The sequence below is a fragment of the Bubalus kerabau genome, chromosome 1 (assembly GCF_029407905.1).
Source record: "Bubalus kerabau isolate K-KA32 ecotype Philippines breed swamp buffalo chromosome 1, PCC_UOA_SB_1v2, whole genome shotgun sequence".
Classification (NCBI taxonomy): domain Eukaryota; kingdom Metazoa; phylum Chordata; class Mammalia; order Artiodactyla; family Bovidae; genus Bubalus; species Bubalus kerabau.
In genome coordinates, this window is record NC_073624.1 from 124797044 (window position 1) to 124822625 (window position 25582).

The following is a 25582-nucleotide window of genomic DNA, read 5'->3' on the forward strand; positions in this document are numbered from 1 at the left end:
TTCCCTAATCAGTGATCAAACTCATATCCCTCCATTGCAAGATTGATTCTTAACCACTGGGCCACCAGGGAAATCCCTTTAATTGACTTTAAAACAGAATTATTTAACTGTATGTCCCATGTTGGGGTATATCCTTAGCATGTAAACCAAAATAAACCAAACCACCCAACCAAATGAGCAAACCCTAAAGTTATGAAACTGTTTTTAGTAATCATATTGCTGATAAGAGTGTTGATGTTGTTATTTGGAGACTTTTGTGTGTGTTATTGTAGGAAAAGTGATTATTTGAGAATTGAGATTTTTGTTATGGTTGAAAAGAAATACAATGTAAAATTGATGAGGTTATGTTAAAACCTCATAGAACTGCAGTTGAATTGGAAATATTAATATGAACTCATGATGTATTTTGTCTTCAAAGCAACAGTTATTTTTTAGCTCCATCCACCAAAAAATGCCTAGAAACAATGACCAACCCAGTAGCAATAAACACCCCCACAACCTAGATTATGTTTTCTATATGTCACTTGCCACTAAAGGAACCAGGACTCTTTGGAGAAATGGTTGCTTCCAAGTTTGGGACACAAAAAAACCTGGAAACTTTGTCAAGCCAGAAAGAAAAGGAGCCATTAAATACTACCAGAATGATGTCAAAAGACTGAACAGTTACCTGAGTAAGTTCTCCTTGACCAAAGATGGGATGCTTTTAGCATCAATAAGGATAATCAATGCAATGTTTACATGCAAAGGTTCACAATGAAACAAAAAATGAAAACCTCCATTGGATATCCTTAGAGCATTTCAGAGAACCATCTCATTTTAAAAAAGAAAAAACAGTGAATTAAAGAAAATAATCAGAAGTTTATTTTTTATTTTTTATTTTTTTTGTATCTCAGGGCAACCAAAAACAGATAAAGAAAAATTTCTCTTTAAAGGAAGTTAACTGTTAAATGAAGAAGAAATAGCAAACTTAAGATATCATTAGTTCAGTTCAGTTGCTCAGTTGTGTCCGACTCTTTGCCACCCCATGAACTGCAGCACACCAGGCTTTCCTGTCCATGACCAACTGCTGGAGTCCACCCAAACCCATGTCCGTTGAGTTGGTAATGCCATCCAACCATCTCATCCTCTGTCGTCCCCTTCTCCTCCTGCCCTCAATCTTTCCCAGCATCAGGGTCTTTTCAAATGAGTCAGCTCTTCACATCAGGTGGCCAAAGTATTGGAGTTTCAGCTTCAACATCAGTACTTCCAATGAACACCCAGGACTTATCTCCTTTAGGATGGACTGGTTGGATCTCCTTGCAGTCCAAGGGACTCTTAAAAGTCTCCTCCAACACCACAGTTCAAAAGCATCAATTCTTTGGCACTCAGCCTTCTTTATAGTACAACTCTCACATTCATACATGACTACTGGAAAAACCATAGCCTTGACTAGATGGACCTTTGCTGACAAAGTAATGTCTCTACTTTTTAATATGCTGTCTAGGTTGGTCATAACTTTCCTTCCAAGGAGTAGGCATCTTACTTACTCCTTGTAAGTAAGATATCATCAGGCAATGACAATTAGTGGTTGATGGCATTGCAGAGAGAGATTAGCAGACATCAGGTACCTCCTAAAGTAGTAATCCTGCCAAGAAAGAAAAAAATTAACCTAAATCTGGTCAAGACTCTAGATCCTATAACTGGTTTACAGAACCACCAGGGACAGAGGAACATACTGAATGATATGACAGAGACATAATCAACAAATCTGAGGCTGTGTAAGACTTTATAAATGAGATCCTGTTTCTTCAAAAAATATTTTAAGTGTGAAGGAAGAGATGGAGAGAAATATGTGGGATAAAAGAGACTTAGAAGATTAGAGCAATTCCAATTCCAAGCAATTATTCTTATTTTGATTCTGATTTAAATAAACTATAAACAAGATTGTAATAAGATCAGGAAAAGAAAACATTGAGCATATTGGCTATTAATAAATTGCTAACATTTTTAGATCTAATGACATTAAAGAAAGATCTTGACTAACTTTAAAAAATAGTATTAAAGAGAAATATCATGAGTTAAAGGAAAAAGTTCTTTTCTTTCACAGCAGAGGTTGGCACACTAAGCCCTGTTGGCCACTCTGGCCACTGCTTGTTGTGTAAGTAAAGCTTATTGCAACTCAGTTAGCCCCGTTTGTCTATCGCTACTTGTGTGCTACCATGGCAGAGCTGAGTTGTTACTACAGAGACCTCATCTGACCTTTGCCAACCAACCCCTGTCTTAGAGATATCTACTGATGAAAAGAGATACCTATCAAAAAGAGTCGATGCCTGGAATTTGCTTTAAAATATTCCAGGGATGGTAGAATGGGTGATGATATAGATGAATCAAAGCTGATCATGTTGAATTTTAATTCATTATACTATTCTCTCCACTTTCACTTGTTTTTGAAACTTTTCATAATGAAATATTTTAAAGATAAGGTAAAGCTATACTTAATGACATAAAAATATTTCCATGATACGTTGTTAAATGAATAAAGTAAGTTGCAAAATGGTATGTTATAATAATTCCATTTGAGTAAAAAAAAGTATATATACATATATATGTATGTATATGCATACAGATGTGTATAATAGAAAAGACAAAACTGTTAAGAGTGGGAATGGCAATGGTGGAATAGGAAATAGGTAGGTTTTTTTTTTTTCACTTTTTATAATTCTGTTCTGTTTGATATTTTTTTTGCAATGTATTTTTATAGCAATTTTTTAAAAGTTATAGACTGTGTCACAATTTCTCTATCTTCCCAATTGAATTCCAAAGAAAATGGATGAGCACCTCTTGATGAAAGATATTCCAAAGCATTTTCATGTACATTTGTCTGATTTATTTATTGCTAAGCATCTCTTATATATCTCTTCTATTTCAAGGAAAATTTCATAGTCCCACTTTTCCAAAGTAAAACTCAAGACTCAACTTCCCAGCCTCCTTTATAGCTGGTAAGTGGGTGTGAGATCCAGGCCCTGCCATTAAACAAGCCGGGGGAAGGTGGGGGCTGGAGATGGGCTTGGCAAGAGAGAGAGGCATGTGGGCTCCACCACTACATGGCCAGTGGGTCAGCGGAGGCTCCCCTTCTGGAGCAGCTCCTGGAGCATGGATCTGACCCATGCTCCATCAGCATGAGTGTGCCCTAGAACTCACTACATGTGCTGCTACCAGGAAAAGAGGTAGGGCTTTGCTGGAGCTGCCCTTGGGTGGGGGGTCTCATTCCCAGAGGCACTGTCTGTAAGGCTCTCACATACTCTAGTAAATCCTTTTCTTTTAAACCAGACTCAGCAGGAAGCTTACACAAGCCTCTTAGCTTCCATTCACCAGAGATAGGCAGAAGAAGCAAGAACTACACTCCCACAGCAGCTAGAATGAAAACCATATCACAAAAAGTTAATCAGAATGAAAAAGTAGAGACTTATGTCCTAGATGAAGGGACAAGATAAAACTCCAGAAAAATAACTAAATGAAGTATAGATAGGCAACCTTCCAGAAAAAGAATTCAGAATATTGATGGTGAAGATAATCCAGAAACTCAGAAAAAAAAAAAAATGGAGAAGATGCAAGAAATGTTTACCAAAGACCTAGAAGAACTAAAGAACACAAACAACAACAAAACAAAACAAACAAACAAACAAAAACAGGTGAATGATACACTAGAAAAATTTAATAGCAGACTGAGGCAGAAGAATGGATAAGTGACCTGGAAGACAGAATGGAAATCACTGCTGAAAAATAGAACATAGGAAAAATAAAGAAAACAAAAAACAAAAACGAAGACTGCATAAGAGACCTCTGGGATAACATTAAATATACCACATTTGCATCATAGGGATCCTGGAAGGAAAAGAGAGACAGAAGGGACCTGAGAAAACATTTGAAGAGATAATAGCTGAAAACTTCCCTAACATGGGAAAGGAAAGAGTCAACCAAGTCCAGAAAGTACAGAGAGTGCCAGGGAGGATAAACCCAAGGAGAAACACACTGAGACATTCGTAATCAAACTGACAAAAATTAAAGACAAAAATAAAATATTAAAAGCAACAAGGGGAAATCATCAAATAAAACACAAAGGAACTCCCATAAGGTTATCAACTGATTTCTCAACAGAAACTCTATAAGACCAAAGGGAGTAGCATGATGTATTTAAAGTGATGAAAAGGAAGAACTTACAACCAAGAATACTCCACCAGCAAGATTCTCATTCAGATTTGATGGAGAAATCAAAATCTTCCCAGACAAGCAAAAGTTAAGAGAATTCAGCACCACCAAAACAACTTTTTAACAAATACTAAAGGAACTTCTCTATGCAGGAAACACAAGAAAAGGAACAGATCTACACAAGATAAACCCAGAACAATTAAGAAAATGGTAATAGGATCATCCATATCAATGATTATCTTAAATGTAAGTGGATTAAATGCCCCTACCAAAAGACATAGACTGGCTGGACTGATGAAAACATGTACATGTATGTACTTCCACTTACTACATCACTCTACTTAATCCACTAAAACTGTATGTAATTATTTTATTATTTTATAATGTTAGGTAAATCATGTTTTCATTATGGCTTGCAATTGTAATTATCTTTTAATTATTGTCTGGCTATTTACTGTGAAAACTGATTAAGATATTTTATCATTGTGATTATTCAGCTATTATTCACTTAATACCATTGTATCATGATTGGTCAACAGAAAGTAACAGGATTCTATGTCATTAAAACTACCATTTAATAGAAAAGCCTGTAATCACTTTCCAAAATCCAAATACACATTAGAATTATCTTGGAAATTTTTGAAAAATACAAAAGTACAAGTATTGTTTTTTCCTCCAAAGTATCTTTTATATTAATTTCTCATTTTGATATTAATTTCTCATTTAAATACTTTCTTCTCTGCAATCACCCTCTTGTGTTTTTCAATCTTTTACTTCATTGAGGCTTTCAGTGGCTAAGTCAAAATCTCTCTTGGTAATTGTCACATTGCTCTTGAAAATACCTGGATTATTTTCAAATATCTCTTGATATTGATTTCTAACATAATTTCACAGTGGTAAGAGAACAGACTCTATGATTTCAATATCCTTCTGCCTATTCATTCTCTTAATTTTTTTTCCTTTTCTTTTTAATAACAAAAGTATTTTTATTTTATTTTTTTACTTTACAATATTGTATTGGTTTTGCCATACATTGGCATGAATCCGCCATGGGTGTACACATGTTCCCCATCCTGAACCCCCCTCCCACCACCCTCCCAGTACCATCCCTCTGGGTCATCCAAGTGCACCAGCCCCAAGCATCCTGTATCCTTCATTGAACCTGGACTGGCAATTCGTTCCTTATATGATATTATACATGTTTCAATGGCATTCTCCCAAATCATCCCACCCTCGCTCTCTCCCACAGAGTCCAAAAGACTGTTCTATACATCTGTGTCTCTTTTGCTGTCTCACATACAGGGTTATCGTTACCATCTTTCTAAATTCCATATATACGCATTAGTTTACTGTATTGGTGTTTTTCTTTCTGGCTTACTTCACTCTGTATAATAGGCTCCAGTTTCATCCACCTTATTAGAACTGATTCAAATATATTCTTTTTAATGGCTGAGTAACACTCCATTGTGTATATGTACCACAGCTTTCTTATCCATTCATCTGCTGATGGACATCTAGGTTGCTTCCATGTCCTGGCTATTATAAACAGGGCTGCGATGAACATTGGAGTACACGTGTCTCTTTCAATTCTGGTTTCCTTGGTGTGTATGCCCAGCAGTGGGACTACTGGATCATAAGGCAGTTCTATTTCCAGTTTTTTAAGGAATCTCCACACTGTTCCCCATAGTGGCTGTACTAGTTTGCATTCCCACCAACAGTGTAAGAGGGTTCCCTTTTCTCCACACCCTCTCCAGCATTTATTGCTTGCAGACTTTTGGATCGCAGCCATTCTGATTGGCATGAAATGGTACCTCATAGTGGTTTTGATTTGCATTTCTCTGATAATGAGTGATGTTGAACATCTTTTCATGTGTTTGTTAGCCATCTGTATGTCTTCTTTGGAGAAATGTCTATTTAGTTCTTTGGCCCATTTTTTGATTGGGTCATTTATTTTTCTGGAATTAAGCTGTAGGAGTTGCTTGTATATTCTTGAGATTAGTTGTTTGTCAGTTGCTTCATTTGCTATTATTTTCTCCCATTCTGAAGGCTGTCTTTTCACCTTGCTTATAGTTTCCTCTGTTGTGCAGAAGCTTTTGATTTAATTGGGTCCCATTTGTTTATTTTTGCTTTTATTTCCAATATTCTGGGAGGTGGGTCATAGAGGATCCTGCTGTGATTTATGTTGGAGAGTGTTTTGCCTGTGTTCTCCTCTAGGAGTTTTATAGTTTCTGGTCTTATGTTTAGATCTTTAATCCATTTTGAGTTTATTTTTGTGTATGGTGTTAGACAGCGTTCTAATTTCATTCTTTTACAAGTGGTTTACCAGTTTTCCCAGCACCACTTGTTAAAGAGATTGTCTTTTCTCCATTGTATATTCTTGCCTCCTTTGTCAAAGATAAGGTGTCCATATGTGCGTGGATTTATCTCTGGGCTTTCTATTTTGTTCCATTGATTTATATTTCTGTCTTTGTGCCAGTACCATACTGTCTTGATGACTATGGCTTTGTAGTAGAGCCTTAAGTCAGGAAGGTTGATTCCTCCAGTTCCATTCTTTTTTCTCAAGATTGCTTTGGCTATTCGAGGTTTTTTGTATTTCCATACAAATTGTGAAATTGTTAGTTCTAGCTCTGTGAAAAATACTGTTGGTAGTTTGATAGGGATTGCATTGAATCTATAGATTTCTTTGGGTAGTATACTCATTTTCACTATATTGATTCTTCCTATCCATGAACATGGTATATTTCTTCATCTATTAGTGTCCTCTTTGATTTCTTTCACCAGTGTTTTATAGTTTTCTATATATAGGTCTTTAGTTTCTTTAGGTAGATATATTCCTAAGTATTTTATTCTTTTCATTGCAATGGTGAATGGAATTGTTTCCTTAATTTCTGTTCCTATTTTATCATTATTGTATGGGAATGCAAGGGATTTCTGTGTGTTGACTTTATATCCTGCAACTTTAGTATATTCATTGATTAGTTCTAGTAATTTTCTGGTGGAGTCTTTATGGTTTTCTATATAGAGGATCATGTCATCTGCAAACAGTGAGAGTTTTATTTCTTCTTTTCCAATCTGGATTCCTTTTATTTCTTTTTCTGCTCTGATTGCTGTGGCCAAAACTTCCAAACCTATGTTGAATAGTAGTGGTGAAAGTGAGCACCCTTGTCTTGTTCCTGACTTTAGAGGAAATGCTTTCAATTTTTCACCATTGAGGATAATGTTTGCTGTGGGTTGTCATATATAGCTTTTATTATGTTGAGGTATGTTCCTTCTATTCCTGCTTTCTGGAGAGTTTTTATCATAAATGGATGTTGAATTTTGTCAAAGGCTTTCTCTGCATCTATTGAGATAATCATATGGCTTTTATTTTTCAAATTGTTAATGTGGTGTATTACATTGATTGATTTGTGGATACTGAGAATCCTTGCATCCCTGGGATAAAGCCCACCTGGTCCTGGTGTATGATCTTTTTAATGTGTTGTTGGATTCTGATTGCTAGAATTTTGTTAAGGATTCTTGCATCTATGTTCATCAGTGATATTGGCCTGTAGTTTTCTTTTTTGTGGCATCTTTGTCAGGTTTTGGTATTAGGGTGATGGTGGCCTCATAGAATGAGTTTGGAAGTTTACCTTCCTCTGCAATTTTCTGGAAGAGTTTGGGTAGGATAGGTGTTAGCTCTTCTCTAAATTTTTGGTAGAATTCAGCTATGAAGCCGTCTGGACCTGGGCTTTTGTTTGCTGGAAGTTTTCTGATTACAGTTTCAATTTCTTTGCTTGTGATGTGTCTGTTAAGATTTTCTATTTCTTCCTGGTTCAATTTTGGAAAGTTGTACTTTTCTAAGAATTTGTCCATTTCTTCCAAGTTGTCCATTTTATTGGCATATAATTGCTGATAGTAGTCTCTTATGATCCTTTGTATTTCTGTGCTGTCTGTTGTGATCTCTCCATTTTCATTTCTAATTTTATTGATTTGATTTTTCTCCTTTTGTTTCTTGATGAGTCTGGCTAATGGTTTGTCAATTTTATTTATCCTTTCAAAGAACCAGCTCTTGGCTTTGTTGATTTTTGCTACGGTTTCTTTTGTTTCTTTTGCATTTATTTCTGCCCTAATTTTAAAGATTTCTTTCCTTCTACTAACCCTGGGGTTCTTCATTTCTTCCTTTTCTAGTTTCTTTAGATGTAGAGTTAGGTTATTTATTTGACTTTTTTCTTGTTTCTTGAGGTATGCCTGTGTTGCTATGAATTTTCCCCTTAGCACTGCTTTTACAGTGTCCCACAGGTTTTGGGTTGTTGTGTTTTCATTTTCATTCGTTTCTATGCATATTTTCATTTCTTTCTGATTTCTTCTGTGATTTGTTGGTTATTCAGTAGCATGTTTTGGGCCTCCATATGTTGGAATTTTTAATAGTTTTTCTCCTGTAATTGAGATCTAATCTTACTGCATTATGGTCAGAAAAGATTCTTGGAATGATTTCAATTTTTTTGAATTTACCAAGGCTAGATTTATGGCCCAGGATGTGATCTATCCTGGAGAAGGTTCCATGTGCGCTTGAGAAAAAGGTGAAATTCATTGTTTTGGGGTGAAATGTCCTATAGATATCAATTAGGTCTAACTGGTCTATTGTATCATTTAAAGTTTGTGTTTCCTTGTTAATTTTCTGTTTAGTTTATCTATCCATAGGTGTGAGTGGGGTATTAAAGTCTCCCACTATTATTGTGTTATTGTTAATTTCTCCTTTCATACTTGTTAGCATTTGTCTTACATATTCTGGTGCTCCCATGTTGGGTGCATATATATTTATAATTGTTATATCTTCTTCTTGGATGATCCTTTGATCATTATGTAGTGTCCATCTTTGTCTCTTTTCACAGCCTTTGTTTTAAAGTCTATTTTATCTGATATGAGTATTGCTACTCATGCTTTCTTTTGGTCTCTGGTTGCATGGAATATCTTTTTCCAGCCCTTTACTTTCAGTCTGTATGTGTCCCCTGTTTCGAGGTGGGTCTCTTGTGGACAACATATATAGGGCTCTTGTTTTTGTATCCATTCAGCCAGTCTTTGTCTTTTGGTTGCGGCATTCAACCTATTTATGTTTAAGGTAATTATTGATAAGTATGATCCTGTTGCCATTTACTTTATTGTTTTGGGTTTGAGTTTATACACCATTTCTGTGTTTTCTGCCTAGAGAAGATCCTTTAGCATTTGTTGGAGAGCTGGTTTTGTGGTGCTGAATTCTCTCAGCTTTTGCTTTTCTGTAAAGCTTTTGATTTCTCCTTCATATTTGAATGAGATCCTTGCTGGGTACAGTAATCTGGGCTGTAGGATATTTTCTTTCATCACTTTAAGTATGTCTTGCCATTCCCTCCCAGCCTGAAGAGTTGCTATTGAAAGATCAGCTGTTATCCTTATGGGAATCCCCTTGTGTGTTATTTGTCGTTTTTCCCTTGCTGCTTTTAATATTTGTTCTTTGTGCTTGATCTTTATTAATTTGATTAATATGTGTCTTGGCGTGTTTCACCTTGGGTTTATCCTGTTTGGGACTCTCTGGGTTTCTTGGGCTTGAGTGATTATTTCCTTCCCTTTTTAAGGGAAGTTTTCAACTATTATCTCCTCAAGTATTTTCTCATGGTCTTTCTTTTTGTTTTCCTCTTCTGGAACTCCATGATTCAAATGTTGGGGCATTTAATATTGTCCTGGAGATCTCTGAGATTGTCCTCATTTCTTTTAATTCGTTTTTATTTTTTCCTCTCTGATTCATTTATTTCTACCATTCTATCTTCTACTTCACTAATCCTATCTTCTGCCTCCATTATTCTACTGTTTGTTGCCTCCATAGTGTTTTTTATCTCATTTATTGCATTATTCATTATATATTGGCTCTTTTTTATTTCTAGGTCCTTGTTAAACCTTTCTTCCATCTTCTCGATCCTTGTCTCCAGGCTATTTATTTGTGATTCCATTTTGATTTCAAGATTTTGGATAATTTTCACTATCATTATTCAGAATTCTTTATCAGGTAGATTCCCTATCTCTTCCTATTTTGTTTGGTTTAGTGGGCATTTATCCTGTTCCTTTAACTGCTGGGTGTTCCTCTGTCTCTTCATCTTGTTTATATTGCTGAGTTTGGGGTGGCCTTTCTGTATTCTGGCAGTTTGTGGAGTTCTCTTTATTGTGGCGTTTCCTCACTGTGGGTGGGGTTGTCCGGGTGGCTTGTCAAGGTTTCCTGGTTAGGGAAGCTTGTGTCCATGTTCTGGTGGGTGGAGCTGGATTTCTTCTCTCTGGAGTGCAATAAAGTGTCCAGTAATGAGTTATGAGATGTCAGTGGGTTTGGAGTAACTTTGGGCAGCCTGTATATTGAAGCTCAGGGCTGTGTTCCTGTGTTGCTGGAGAATTTGTGTGGTATGTCTTGCTCTGGAACTTGTTGGCCCTTGGGTGGTGCTTGGTTTCAGTGTAGGTATGGAGGCGTTTGATGAACTCCTGTTGATGAATGTTCCCTGGAGTCAGGAGTTCTCTGGTGTTCTCAGGATTTGGACTTAAGCCTCCTGCTTCTGGTTTTCAGTCTTATTTTTACAGTAGTCTCAAGACTTCTCCATCTATGCAGCACCATTGATAAAACATCTAGGTTAAAGATGAAAAGTTTCTCCACAGTGAGGGACACCCAGAGAGGTTCACAGAGTTACATGGAGAAGAGAAGAGGGAGGAGGGAGTTAGAGGTGACCCAAATGAGATGAGGTGGAATCAAAAAAGGAGAGAGCAAGCTAGCCAGCAATCACTTCCCTATGTGCACTCCACAGTCTGGACCACTCAGAGATTTTCATGGAGTTATACAAAGAAGAGAAGAGGGAGGAAGGAGACAGAGGTGACCTGGAGGATAAAGGGGGGAATCAAAATGAGAGAGACAGATCCAGCCAGTAATCAGTTCCCTAAATGTTCTCCACCATCTGGAACACACAAAGAGATTCACAGAGTTGGGTAGAGAAGAGAAGGGGGAGGGAGGAGATAGAGGCGACCTGGTGGAGAAAAAGGAGAGTCCAAAGGGGCAGAGAGCAATCAAGCCAATAATCTTGCTCCCAAGTAAAAATGGGTACTGAAGATTGGGTTCTTATAGGTACAAAATTGATAACAAATACCAAAAAGCAAACATTAAAAATCTAGAGTAGAGGTTGGATTTTCAAAAATACAATATTAAAGAGAAGGAAAAAAAAGCCACAAAACTATATATATATATATATATATATATATATATATATGAAGTTTGCTTTAAAAAATACGGTCTTTTTTTTTTGCAAAGTAATAATAGGTTATAAAAATTAAAATTAAAAGAGTAATAGAGGACTTAAAATTTAAAAAAATTAAAAAAAAAGAATGATCGTAAAAATAGTAAAAATATATCTAGGACTTTCTCTGGTGTTGTGGGCAGTGTGGGGTCAGTTCATTTTCGGATAGTTCCTTGGTCCAGCTTATATTTTTCAAGATCTTTAGGCCCCTTCCTATGTAGTTGGTACTAACTACAGGGTTTTAATCTCTTGCACCTGTCACTTCCAAGGCGGTTCCCTCTGTTTTTGCTTCTTCTGTTTGCTGGTCTCTTCAGTGTCTGATTTCCGCCCTGACACAAGGGGGGCGGTGGTGGACACTTTTTTAGGCTCACTTGTTCAGTCGTGCTGTGGGGAGGGAGGGACGCTGCAAACAAATAACACTGGCATGTGCTCGCAGTGTCTCAGCCACACTGGGCCTGCCCCCACTCACGGTGCGTGTACCTTCCCTGCCCACACTGCTCAGGCTCTAGTTTGCTTCACCGGGAACTGTCTGAGGCTGGCCATGGGCTGCATGCACCTCCCAGGTTTAAGCCGCTCAGGCTCAGGCACTCCAGTAGTCCCCAAAGGCACAGACTCGGTTGGGCCTGCGTTTTGTGCCCTTCCCAGGTCCGAGCAGCTCAGGTGATGAGGTGTTTGGTGAGCACAGTCACTGCGACTTATCGCCTCCCCCGTCCCTGCCCCTCGGTTTTCTGGATATACAACCAGAGCACCTTCTCAGGTGGATGTTGACAGTCCAGAATCCCAAGAAGTCTTAGTTAGCAAAGAAGCCTGCTTGCAGTTTGGTAGATAATGGTTCTCTGGGGCTGCAATTGCCCCCTTCTGACTCTGGCTGCCTGACACCGGAGGTGGATGGTCTGAAGTGGGCTAGATCTGTTCAGTCCTTTGTTCTGTGAGCAGGCCTGGCGGTGTCTTGCTGTTGCTGCTGCTAAGTTGCTTCAGTTGTGTCTGACTCTGTGCGACCCCATAGACGGCAGCCCACCAGGCTCCCCCGTCCCTGGGATTGTCTAGGAAAGAATACTGGAGTGTGTTGCCATTTCCTTCTCCAATGCACGAAAGTGAAAAGTGAAAGTGAAGTAGCTCAGTCATGTCTGACTCCTAGCGACCCCATGGACTGAAGCCTACCAGGCTCCTCCTTCCATGGGATTCTCCAGGCAAGAGTACTGGAGTGGGGTGCCATTGCCTTCTCAGGCGTTGTATTAGGTTAGGGCTTTTCGCGTGGTAGCTATCCCACAGTCTGGTTTGCTAGCCCAATTTAGTTCCCTCAGATTGCCCTTGGGGCATTCAGACCTGGTCCTTACTCTAAGCAATGCATCCAGCGCCTCCCTGCTCAGCCCCCGCTTACTGGTGGCGGGTGCAGGCGTCTGCGCTGCTTCTTCGCTGGGGGAGTTACCGTTGGGCACGTAATCTGTGGGTTTTAATTATGTATTTATTTTTCCTCCCAGTTATGCTGCCCTCTGTGGCTCCAAGGCTCACCATAGATTCAGCAATGAGAGTGTTTTCTGGTGTTTGGAAACCTCTCTTTTTAAGACTCCCTTCCTGGGATGGAGCTCCGTCCCTACCTCTTTTGTCTCTTTTTTTGTCTTTTATATTTTTTCCTACCTCCTTTTGAAGACAATGGGCTGCTTTTCTGGGTGCCTAATGTCCTCTGCCAGCATTCAGAAGTTGTTTTGTGGAACTTACTCGGCATTTAAATGTTCTTTTGATGACTGTGTGGGAGAAAGTGGTCTCCCAGTCCTATTCCTCCGCCATCTTAGGACCAACTCTCCCATTCTATTAATTTTTGAGAGTATGATATTGAAACTCCAGCTAAAAATATTTATCTACTTAAATAATTGTAATATACAATAGAACTATATATATCATTTTTCTTATATTTGTAAAGTCTCTTGTAAATATGCTATTATACTTTCATAATTTAAAAAAATCCCAGATTAAAAAAAAACCCATAATGATGCTTAATAAATATTTGTTGAGTGGATGAATTAATGGCTAAGTCTGTTTACAGGGCCCAATACAAGGGCAGGCTTTAAAGTTATGTACATGGAACATTAAAAACTCCCAGAACAGATCCCAGAATTGCAAAATGCACTATCTCTGAGCCAGGACTTGGGAAGCCTGTCATGAGTATAGCTGAGACTAACACCTGGAACTCCTGCTTAATAAGCTGGTCTTCTCATTCTTGTACTCTTTGTACTGTTATCAGATAATTCTCCCAGACTTAAATTCAAGGCCAGGAATAGGTTAGAGAGGCATGAGACTGAATATGAGGTGGGGAGAGCTACAACATACAGGGGTCTGGGGAGCTCATTTCCTACTTTTATCAAGCCCTGGAATTGTATCTAAAACTTTCTTCTGTACCAAAGCCCTTTAAAGGCAATGGCAAACAGACTTGTGGTTGCCAAGTGGGAGGGGGTTTGAAGAGGGATGGAGGGGGAGGTTTGCATTAGCATATGTAAACTATTGTATATAGGATGGATAAACAACACAGGGAATTGTATTCAATATCCTATGATAAACCATGATGGAAAAGAATATTAAAAAGAATGTATGTAAATATATCTTCAGATATAACTGAATCACTTTGCCCTATAGCAGAAATTAACACATTATAAATCTACTGTACTTCAATAAAAAATTGATTGAAAAAGACAGTGATTCTGATACATCTGGAAAATAAAGGAGAATATTAAAATATCTTCTTCCCTGTAAAAAAAGGGCAGTGGTAACATTATCATTTTTTTTTTGTCCCAATTAACACCAGGTATAATGCCCTATAAAAATGTTCCAGATCTTTGAAAGTCAGGGTGTTAGATTACTTGAGAACAACACTTCCCATGAGTTCAGTAATTCAGACAACTTCCATCAAAAAAGGAAGAGTTATGCTCTGATAACCCATTTCCCCATCTTTAGCGTTTTTCTGACCCGGAAATGATAGATCTTCTTTAAGATGGGGTGAAAAACCTTCTTGAGTATAGCATACCCAGTCCCTGTAGTCATGTCTCCCAAGCAGGACAGGAAAACAGGAGGAGTCCAGTCAAGGCTGGCAAGAGAAGACCTCCCTCTGCCTCCCACTGCCTCCTTCTCCAGGCTTCTAGGCACAAGTTTGCCCTTGTTGAGGGGAGCCTGATGCACTCAGGGAAAACTATTTGGCTTGGCAGGATTTTTTAGATCCTTGTTTAACACTTTGTTGGTGATGTTTTAAAATCTAAAGTATCTGGAATAATCTAGAAGTCTAAAGTATCTCGAAGTATACTTTAAGACCTCGTGGTGAAGAGGTCTGACAGAAGTGTTTGTACTGACAAGCTTACAAGTTTCTGTAAGTTTTCAGATTTCATCTGTGCTCATTGAGAAGTTCATTCAACTGCCTATGCACCAGCTCCTTGGAGGCAAATGCTTTCTTGGTTTCTTGAAACATTCTTCTACAAATTCCTTCATGATTTTAGGCAGAACATGAGGGGGAGCCTCCCCCTCTTCTTCTCTGGAAAAGACCTTGGCCACATATGACAGATGGAAGCACGTTGATTAAATCTAAAGCTATTGAATAATAAAAACTCATGAAAAATAAATGTGCTTAGAGAAATAAGCCTTTCTATAGCAGCCAATTCTGTCATATTTTCCTGACAGCCTATCTAATTTATGATGGCAATTCCATGGCAATTCCTCTTAATTTCCTATTATGGGTAGTTGATTTTTTCTGCTTCTGAATGCTTAGTATAAAAGTTTTTATTGCACACATAAGGGAAAAGGAGACAGCTTCCAGCACAGACCTGATGCCAACATGACATCTTGAATTGCCCCTTGGATATAAGCTTCTGTAAAAGCTAATCAGTTGAAAGTCTGCACAGCAAGAACAGTTTTGATTGGAGCCTCTATTTAACCCCTGGATGCAAAAAAAGGTTTTAACTATCTCAAGGTGAAAAATATTAGGGAAAAACAGGGCACCTGCAACCATAAATTCTGAAAGAGTCACAGAATTTCCAGCAAGATCCAGATGGATAAGCCAACTTCCCCATATGTTCCTATCCACTGCTGAGTGCATGGCCCCTGCCCTTGTTCATCTAAATGTCCCTGGGTAGACCAGGGGACAGAGCAGCAGTCAGGACTGGGAGCAAATAGGAGGACAGTGGTTGGCTAAGTAGAACACACATGATGAAACCCAGCTGAGGGAGTTTCCTTTGAGCAGAAGAAAACTGTGGAGATGGCCTAAAGTGGCAAAATGGCTGTTCTCCCAGGACATCCCCAGAGGGTGAAGGTGGAAGATGAAGCAGCGGGGCTGCAGTGTGCCCAGTGGACAAAGACACTGGTTCACACAAGTTGACAAGTGCAGCTTTGCCCACTCTTTGACCAATAAATGTGGATTCCATAAATCTAACTATCCTGCCAAAGAAGGCTGAAACTGTCCCCTCACAAACAGAATGAAGAGCAAGTACCTAAATTTCTAACAGCTATAAAATTGGTGGGCTTCCCTGGTGGCTCAGTCGGTAAAGAATCTGCCTACAATATAGGAGACCCAAATTCGATCCCTGGGTACAAAAGATCCCCTGGAGAAGGGAATGGCAACACACTCCTGTATTCTTGCCTGAAGAATCCCATGGACAGAGGAGTTTGGTGGGCTACAGTCCACGGGGTCACAAAGAGTCAGACATGGCTGAGTTAATAACACACACACACACACACACACACACAATTAGTACACTGTAAAGGACAGAGATCTTAGACCTGGAAGACCTACCTCTGAATCTAGGCTGTGAGATCTTCCTCATCTGATATTAACTGCAATTTCCCATTTGCAAAGAGCTGTGATTTGGATTGGTATCTCTGCCACACACACACACACACACACACACACACACATGGTGTGATATGGGCAAACAGCTTCCTTCACATCTTTTCATGAAGCATTTTTTAAAAATAAAATCTGCTTTCAGTTTTTACTATATTTACTGTCATTTCCATGCAATTCTGTACTTACATCATCGTATCTGTATTTGTTTTGTCTCTTGAGCTAGTCTAGGAGGCCCTTGAGACAAATGTCCATGTTTTAGTGATTTTAGCTGCAAGACAGCTGGAAGTAGGACCTCAGTCTTGTCTTCTTTAAAGAAAGAATTCAGCAAAGAGACCCAGATTGCGAAGCAGATAACGTGCTTATTATGTGGAAGAGCAGACAGGTGAACTTGGAGTGAGTTGTGTCCAATAGGAGTGCTTAGCTTGCTTATACAGGGGCAGTCTTCTGGGTTGTCTCTGGCCAGTCATCTTGCTTGTGCCTGTATCTTGTCTGACTCTGGGTTCTTCCTAGAGGGTGTGCCCATCTAAACCAAAGTCGATTTCAGCATAAAGGTTTCTACGGGGCTGGCAGGACATATTATGGGTTGGTGCCCCCTTCTCTCCTTTGTCCCTTCCCAGACTGAAGACCTTCTCTGCATGTGTGGGCTGGGAAATCCCTTTGACTACAAAAATTAGGAAGCTGTTTTTGGTTTGTCCTCCACCCAATCAGGACCTGATGCTTCTGCTAGTATCTTACCTTGAAGTTTCAACAGGAGACTGGTTGTAGCTGCTTAGCCTGGGGCCCTCCTATCTCCTACCTTCTCAGGACACCCAATTCTGCATGATGCTGAGTGTGCCTGTTTCGGGAACATACAGAATAGGTAAGGAAATGCTTGTTGAGTAAGGAAAAGACCTTCACTTTTTTTCATGTGTAACTGCCCAGTAGTGACCTGAAATGTCTGGTAACTACCCCTCTGGACTCTGGGACAGCACATCTTGGGGTGTCCATGCACATTGCTGAGAAAGCATAAATTTAATCCTGCCATGTACATGTGGACCATGTGACAAGGCTTTCTTCAGTTCACCAGAGTATCTTTTTAATTAGTTGCAGTTTGTAGGTTGTAAATCATAACAAGATGATGTAAGTTTGTTACAACACAGTAATTTAAATGTAGACACAACTATGACATGTGAATTACAAAACATATGATTCCTTTACAGCACTGCAATTTTTCAGAGGCTGGGAGCCCACCTGGTGGGACTGCCTGGCTGCTGCTGCCAAGAGCCATGACCATAACAGCTGGCAGGGAGAGGTGGGAAGAAGGGTCCTCAGACCTTTGCTCTTCACAGCTGAGCTCTCCTACAAGGTGCGGCAGGCCATGCCAGCTGCTAGGACTCTGCTGTGCTCACCCATCTTCAGGGAAGGAAGAGTAGGTAAATCTGATGGAGAGCCACCCTGAGGCTCAGCGTTGACTGGGTAATAACATGGTACTTTGCACTGCACTCAGTAGTGGGATCCAGAATGCAATGAGACAGTTCCTTGAAGATTCGGAGTCATATAATGTTTCAGGGTCAGTTGAGAGATTAGGTGGATGTTTGTCCATGACTCAGACACACATGGGCACTCTCTCTCTCTCACACATACATACACAAAGACACACTCTTTCTAATCTCACACACACAAGCACACTCACAAACACACAAACTCTCTTTCTTATACACTCACACACAAACACATTCTCTCTCTCACACACACAAGCACACATGCTGACTTTCACACACAGACACACACACATGCGGTCTCACTCATATATGTATACATACACACAAACAATCAGTCATCACAGGAGGAGATAATTAGTACCTCTGACCCTACGGTTGGAAAGGGGAGATGCCAAGAGCTCCAGGAACAGCAGGATTGATTTGGGCCTAGTGAAGATGGCTTTGTTAAGACACAGCAGACAGAAAATTCTGCCTTGAAGATGGGCATTAACTGGTGGTCTATGGATGTCAACACTTTGTATGTTTCCTACATGAAAAGCACCACTGACCCTTTACTGTTTTGTTGTTTAGTTGCTAACTCATGTCTGACTCTTTGGTGACCCCATGGAATGTAGCCCACCAGACTCCCTCTGTCCATGGGATTTTCCAGGCAAGGATACTGAAATGGATTGCCATTTCCTTTTCTATCAATTGTTCCTTGCAGATTGACTTTGTGGGGAATGCCTTCCCTGAGACAGAGGTTCCATGGCAAGAATCTCCATGTCAATTACTTTCTGACACTGCCTTGTCATCATCACTTTTTGGCTGAATTGGTGGCATGGTCTGGTTACTCAGGGTGTAATGTCACCCTATAGCTGGTTCCAGCTTTCTTTGGCTCTGACACTTGGAAAGCCCTTTTTCTCCTGGTTTCCTCCAGTCCACTGAGTATTTGGCCCTGCAATGAACATGACCTCAGGACCCTCAGGAGTCTGCCTTTCTGAAAGGAGAAGAGTGTAAGAAGAGAAACAATTGTAGGTCCAACAGGTCTGCAGATAATCTCAATTTCTCATTTTTCAGAAGAAGAGGAATATCTAATGGAGCAAGCATCAGTAGGGAAGGGTGAAAGGTTGTTGTTGAATCACACGAAGACACCGGGATTCTTGGCCCCCGGAGGAGAAGAATTCAATCCGGGGCCAGAGACGAGGCTTAATTGCTCAGAGCTTTTGTGTAATAAAGTTTTATAAAAGTATAAAGGAGAGAGAGAAAGCTTCTGACATAGGCATCAGAAGGGGGCAGAAAGACTACCCGCTTGCTAGTGTTAACAATGAAGTTATATAATCCAAAGAATGTCTGGAGGTTGTAAAGGCCTCATCAGACCTACTCCCATAATGTACATTTTAAGATAACACTGTCTTCAGGCAGGATACATCCTTGTAAAGACCAGGTCTACTCCCATAATTTACATTTTAAGATAACAGAAGGTTTAATCCAGAGATTGTCCTTAGGCAGGATACATTATTGTTATATAACCCTAAGGAATGTGGAGAAAGAAAAAAAAGTTTGTCCTTTCTTCCTCCTTGAGAATTCCAGACCCCTCTCTCCTTGGGAACCCCTAGACTCCTTATCAACCTGCCTAGGAACTGACTCTCTCATTCCCCCCTTTTCTTTTAGGAGAATTATATTGCCTAGGGAAAAGGGGCTTCGTTTTCATTCCATAACTGCTTCCGAGCTGACGAGGGGCTTTGTCCCTAAATTGGTGAGGCAACATATTCTCCTAATCCTCATATTGAGGATATCTGATCCAGGGGCCCCAAATAGTAGCTGGAGGAAGCTGCAATAGTAGCAGGAGTTTGAGCAATCATTTGTCGGCTATTTTACTCCCATCCCTGCTGTGCCCTTTGCAGTGCATAACAGCTACTTCTTTAGGACAATATATAGCAGTTAAAAGACTCTCGATCTCTCTGAAATGCTTAATAGGTTCTCCTGTTGCTGTTTTAAACTGTCTCTCTTTCCATATTGCAGCATGAGCATGTAAAGTCAAATAAGCATACTTAGAATCTGTGTAGATATTTACCCACTGCCCTTTGCTTAACTCTAGAGCTCGGGTCAGGGCCACAAGCTCCACTAAGTGAGTACTGGTTCCCTGGGGGAGAGATTTTGCTTCCAAAACCTGTTCAGCAGTCACCATGGCGTAACCTGCTTTACGCTTTCCATCCCGAACAAAAGAACTGCCATCTGTAAATATTTCCATGTCAGGATTGTCTAATGGGGTATCCTTTAGATCCTCCCGAGCTGCATAGTTTAAAGTTAGGAATTGAGAACAATCGTGATCAGGTGTTTCGTTTTCCTTCTCAGGAAGGAAAGTGGCAGGATTTAAATTTCCACAAACTTTAAGCTTAGTTACTGGTCCTTCTAACAACAATGACTGATACTTAAGAAGCCTACTGCCTGTCATCCAAATATTAACCTTAGAATTTAATATTCCACTTACATCATGAGAAGTCAGTACAGTAAGATTTCGTCCATTAATTATTTTTAAAGCTTCAGGTGCTAATAAAGCCGCTGCCCCAATTACTCTTAGGTAATGGGGCCCCCCACGTGAAATTACATCTAATTTTCTGCTTAGATAAGCAATAGGTTGCTGGTGAGGCCCTTGGGGTTGTGTCAAAACTCCCAATGCCACACCTTTTCTTTCAGTGACAAACAAATTAAATTCTGACCCTGTGGGCAAGCTCAGAGCTGGAGCTTGCAGGAGAGCAGTCTGAAGAATCTTAAAAGCCTTTTGAGTTTCTGGAGACCAAACCAGTTTGTCGGTTTGGGCCTGCTGAGTTTCAGCTATAAGTTTATATAAAGACCAGGCAAGTTCCCCGTAACCCAGAATCCAAATGCAACAGTAACCTGTGATTCCCCAAAATCCTCTCAATTGTCTTAAAGTCATAGGTAGGGGATGCTTTAGTATAGGTTTAATCCTCTCAGGGCCTATGGCCCTAGTCCCTTCTGATATGATTAGGCCCAGATATCTAACCAACTGTTGACAAAGCTGAGCCTTTTCTCTTGATGCCTTGTAACCACAGCCTGCCAGAAAGTTTAAGAAATCTTCTGAGGCTCACGAACAAGCTTCCTCTATCTCAGCACAGAGCAAAATATCATCTACATATTGTAACACCACCGCTTCAGAGCTATTAAAGTTTTGCAGATCCCGTGACAAACTTTGTCCAAATAAGTGAGGACTGTCACGAAATCCCTGGGGCAAAACTGTCCAGGTTAACTGAGAAGCTGGCTGCATAGGGTCTTCAAAGGCAAATAGAAATTGACTTTCTTCCGCCAAAGGCACTGAATAGAAGGCATCCTTTAAATCAATTACTGAGAAATATTTGGCCTGTTCAGGAATTTCAGACAATAGAGTATAAGGATTAGGCACCACAGGGTGTAAAGGAACTACAGCCTCATTTATTATTCGTAAATCTTGAACTAGTCTCCATTTACCATTCGATTTCTTTATACCCCAAATAGGAGTGTTGCAAGGATTGTTACAGGGAATTAATAGTCCCTGCTCCTTTAAATTTTCAATGATGGGTTTTAACCCTTCCTTAACTCCAGGTTTCAGTGGATACTGCTTTTTATGTGGAAATACGTGTGGGTCTTTGAGCTTAACAACTACAGGAATAGCATTTTGTGCTCGACCCACAGATTTTCCATCAGCCCATACTCTAGGATTTACATTTTGTTCAACTAAAGGGAGAGAAAGGAAGGGCTCCATATTCATGAAAACAGAGGCATGGACCTTGCTCAGTATATCCCTTCCCAAAAGGGGTGAGGGAGATTCTGGCACAATCAGAAACTCGTGTGAAAACAGCACAGAATCCCAGTTGCAAGATAAAGAATAACTGAAATAATACCTTTTGGCTCGTCCAGACAGTCCCATTATATAAGGAAGCGGATCAGGAAGAAAGTGGGCCAGGGGCTTCAGTAAGCACAGAATAAGTTGCCCCAGTATCTAAAAGGAAATCGACAGATTGCCCCCACACACTCACACACACAATTATTAATACCCGGGGTTCCTCAGGTGTAATTAGGACAGGAGCTTGTGTGGGGACCCCCGGGCACCTTCAGTCCTGATTGTCTTGAGTCCGACCCTGGAGACCTACGCCTCTGGGGGCAGTCTCTCTTCCAGTGTGGTCCTTTGCAGACCGGACATGGAGCCAGGGGCGGCTTAGATGCCTGAGGGCAATCCCGCTTGAGATGCCCCTCCTTTCCACAGTAATAGCAAGCCCATCCCTTTTCACCTGGGCCCCTCTGGGCATTTTTCTCAGGCTGTTTAAGAACGTTTTTCATAGCCATGGCGAAGGCTTCCACCTTTTCCTTTCTTTTTTTCCCCTCTCTTTCTTTTCCTCATATTCCCTACCATAATAGACTGTCTGAGCCGGTTGTAACAGAGTATCTAAAGACTGATATGGTCCATACACCCGTTTTAATAGCTTACGGCGGATATCTGGAGCCAACTGAGTGAGAAATCTATCCTTTAAGATCACTTTTCCCTCTTCACTTTTGGGATCAATCTCAGTGAATCTGCGAAGAGCTTCTCTCAGTCTATCTAGGAATTTACCAGGAGCTTCCTTCTCCTCCTGTTCTATGTCTGCCAATTTGCCATAGTTTAAAGGCTTAGAACGTGCCTGCCTAAGTCCTTCAAGAATACATCTAACAAAATGACTCTGATCCCATCTTCCTTTAGCTGTGTTGTAGTCCCAGTCTGGTTCTATAGTTGGGACTGCCTGATTCCCAGTGGGGAGGGCTGCCATCTCATTCTCCCTCTTCCCTACTGATTCATTACCAAGCCATTCATCTCCATAAACAACCGCTTTTCCCAAAACTCGAATCTTTGACTCGGGAGTCAGTGTTTGTCCCAAGATATACATCACATCCTTCCAAGTGAGATCATAAAGCAGAGTAACACCTTTAAAAGCTCTAATATATTTTTCTGGGTCCTCTAAATAGTCTCCAAGATCCTCCTTGATTCTTTGTATTTCTTGATAAGAGAAAGGCTTATTAACTCTCACAGACTGATTATTTCTCCCAGTGGGTGTTTCATAAAGAGGCAACAGCTTGTGTGGCTGTTCCTCAGTCTCTCTGGCTGCTCTGTGCATATGATCCCAGGGATAGATTGGAGAAACCTGTTTTTTCTCTTCTCTTTGTCTCCTGTCCTCCATCTCATCTCTTACTTCGATGGTCTGAGTTTCTACTGAAACCAGAGTAGTCTTAGGTCGTACTGAGACAGGAGTTGTTTGGACCTCCATGCGGGCAGTTTGAATCTCAGTTTGGATTTCCAGGTACAGGGGCAAAGTAAGAGGACAGGAGGGAGCTGACGGTTTCATGCCCAAATCTATACCCTTAGGACATAAGTCAGGCATATTTCGCAGAGATAAAAAGGGCAACACATATCCCTTGTTCCTTACAGAACCGGTCTAATTGTAGAACAGTATTATACTTAAGAGACCCTCCAACTGGCCACCGTTTGCCATCCTCCAATGGATACCGTGGCCATGCAGTATCACATAGGAAGACCAGGTGTGTCTTCTTTAAGCCCTGGGGATCAAATCTATCCCAGTTTTTCAGGATACAGTTCAAAGGAGTGAGGCTGGAATTGTTAGCTCCCATCTGTAAGAGAGAAAAAAAGCGACCAGCGCCATTTTTCTACCGGAGGCATCCCTCCCTGCTCAAGATGGGGGTGTAGACAGACGTTACACCAAAAGCTTTTCCTTCCTGGTTGGACTTAGTCTGTCCCTTACCAACCCAGGTGCAGTCCTCGTCCCTCCCGCTTCTACCACCGAGATGGGGTGGGGATGTACCAGGGGTAGACTTGATAGCATCCCTACTTGACGTCCAGCTCTTCACCTTTAACCATGCTTGCCTCTGAAGCCACCCGGGGTGCAATCAGAGTAACCTTCCGGAATGCCTCCCAAGCTAAGACCGCTGGGGAAAACATTTGTCACCTGAGTGCCTGTGCACGACCCTGAGTATTTCCTGACCACAATAAGACCGACACGAACATAAGACTGAAATGTTCTTCCCAAGCATCACCACACCAGTATAACAGTCTCCTTTGATCCACTAGGAGCCGGTGTTACCAAAGAAAAAAAAACCCATTGCAGTCCCTATCTGAGTAACTTTTAACCTCAGAGATGTTCTTGGAGCTAGAGCTCCATCTAGCTTCCGAACTTCCGATTCTTAGGCGCTTTCTTGACTACCAATCCAAGTCTGGGAACTAAGCCTTAGTATACAATAACAGTATAGATCACAAGTCCCTTGAAAGTCTATGATCCAATAGATTAGGTTAGTACTTCTAATTCCCAAGGAGTTATGAAATGGTCAAAGAGACCAAAAAGTTTGACCGAGAAAGGAGAGTTCGGTCCACACGCTTTGCCCATTTCTCGTCTGTTCCCGAAGGAGACATTGGGTGGCTCTTGGCATTGGCAGGTCGGTATAACCCCCCGACAGGTTTCTGCCATAAGCCATATGAGATCACCGTGGAACCGCAGAGCAGGGCTCCTTACTTGCTTCATGCAGGGCATGCCATTCATTCACACAAGCACACCGTAGAGTTAGTAAAGCACAGCAGAAAACGTGTTCGCTAAGAGAACAAAGAACTAAAGCTCCAAGCATCCTTACCTTGTCCTGAAGGATCCCAGATGAGCCCCCAAGATGAAAGGTTGTTGTTGAATCATGCGAAGACACCAGGATTCTTGGCCCCTGGAGGAGAAGAATTCAATCTGGGGCCAGAGACGAGGCTTGATCACTCAGAGCTTTTGTGAAATAAAGTTTTATTAAAGTATAAAGGAGAGAGAGAAAGCTTCTGACATAGGCATCAGAAGGGGGCAGAAAGACTACCCGCTTGCTAGTGTTAACAATGAAGTTACATAATCCAAAGAATGTCTGGAGGTTGTAAAGACCTCATCAGACCTACTCCCATAATGTACATTTTAAGATAACACTGTCCTCAGTCAGGATACATCCTTGTAAAGACCAGGTCTACTCCCATAATTTACATTTTAAGATAACAGAAGGTTTAATCCAGAGACTGTCCTTAGGCAGGATACATTATTGTTATATAATCCTAAGGGCCTGGCGTGCTTTGATTCATGGGGTCGCAAAGAGTCAGACACGACTGAGAGACTGATCTGATCTGATCTGAATCCTAAGGAATGTGGAGAAAGAAAAAAAGTTTGTCTTTTCTTCCTCCTTGAGAATTCCAGACCCCTCTCTCCTTGGGAACCCCTAGACTCCTTATCAACCTGCCTAGGAACTGACTTTCTCAAGGGTGAGCTGCAGATTTCGAGGAGAAAGTTCTCCTCCTATTAGGATGTGGGGGGGTCCTTGGAGGAAGGATCCAAATCTATATTGAGGCAAAGAAAGTGATATTAAAGATGGTCTTAGGAGCCAGTGGGCATGGCTGCTCGGGGTCTGATAGGAAGATAGAGTTTCAGGGGTGGGAAAAGAGTTTTATTACCCCAGGGTCCTGCCTCTCTGAGCACATGGTCTGGGAATGTGACTGACCTGACATAAAGGTGGCAGTAGCCCTTGTTTTCTGTTGTGTCCCCAGAGCCCAGCCCAGAGACTGGAACCTGGTGAGTACTTCTCAAATTATTGAATAAATGAGAGTATTACTTGAGGAAATAGTGTAATGCCACATGATCACAAATTCAGTTTTTTTTTTTTTTTTTAAGGACTTGCATTTTATAATCACAATAGCATGTAGATTTATCTGGAATATTTTTGGGTAAACATGTGTAGGCTAGTTCCAGAGGCCACCCTACTTATGAAAGATTGGGTCTCAA

General features: G+C 40.7%; 1 protein-coding gene and 1 long non-coding RNA gene across 2 annotated transcripts; both read right to left on the reverse strand.

Annotated features, from left to right (window-relative positions):
• Window positions 1–838: 838 nt before the first annotated feature.
• On the reverse strand, window positions 839–4705 carry LOC129641797 (uncharacterized). The gene is made up of 2 exons (XR_008709444.1): window positions 4201–4705; window positions 839–1624 (listed from the first exon to the last, which is right to left on the reverse strand). It is a non-coding gene; the product is annotated as an uncharacterized LOC129641797 (long non-coding RNA).
• Window positions 4706–18731: 14026 nt separating this feature from the next.
• Window positions 18732–24599, reverse strand: LOC129654515 (uncharacterized). Its single transcript, XM_055583857.1, has 3 exons — window positions 24417–24599; window positions 22215–23405; window positions 18732–18747 (listed from the first exon to the last, which is right to left on the reverse strand). The coding sequence occupies exons 2-3, from the start codon at window positions 23156–23158 to the stop codon at window positions 18732–18734; spliced, it is 960 nt and encodes a 319-aa protein (XP_055439832.1). The 5' UTR covers window positions 23159–23405; window positions 24417–24599.
• Between the last annotated feature and the right edge of the window lie 983 nt (window positions 24600–25582).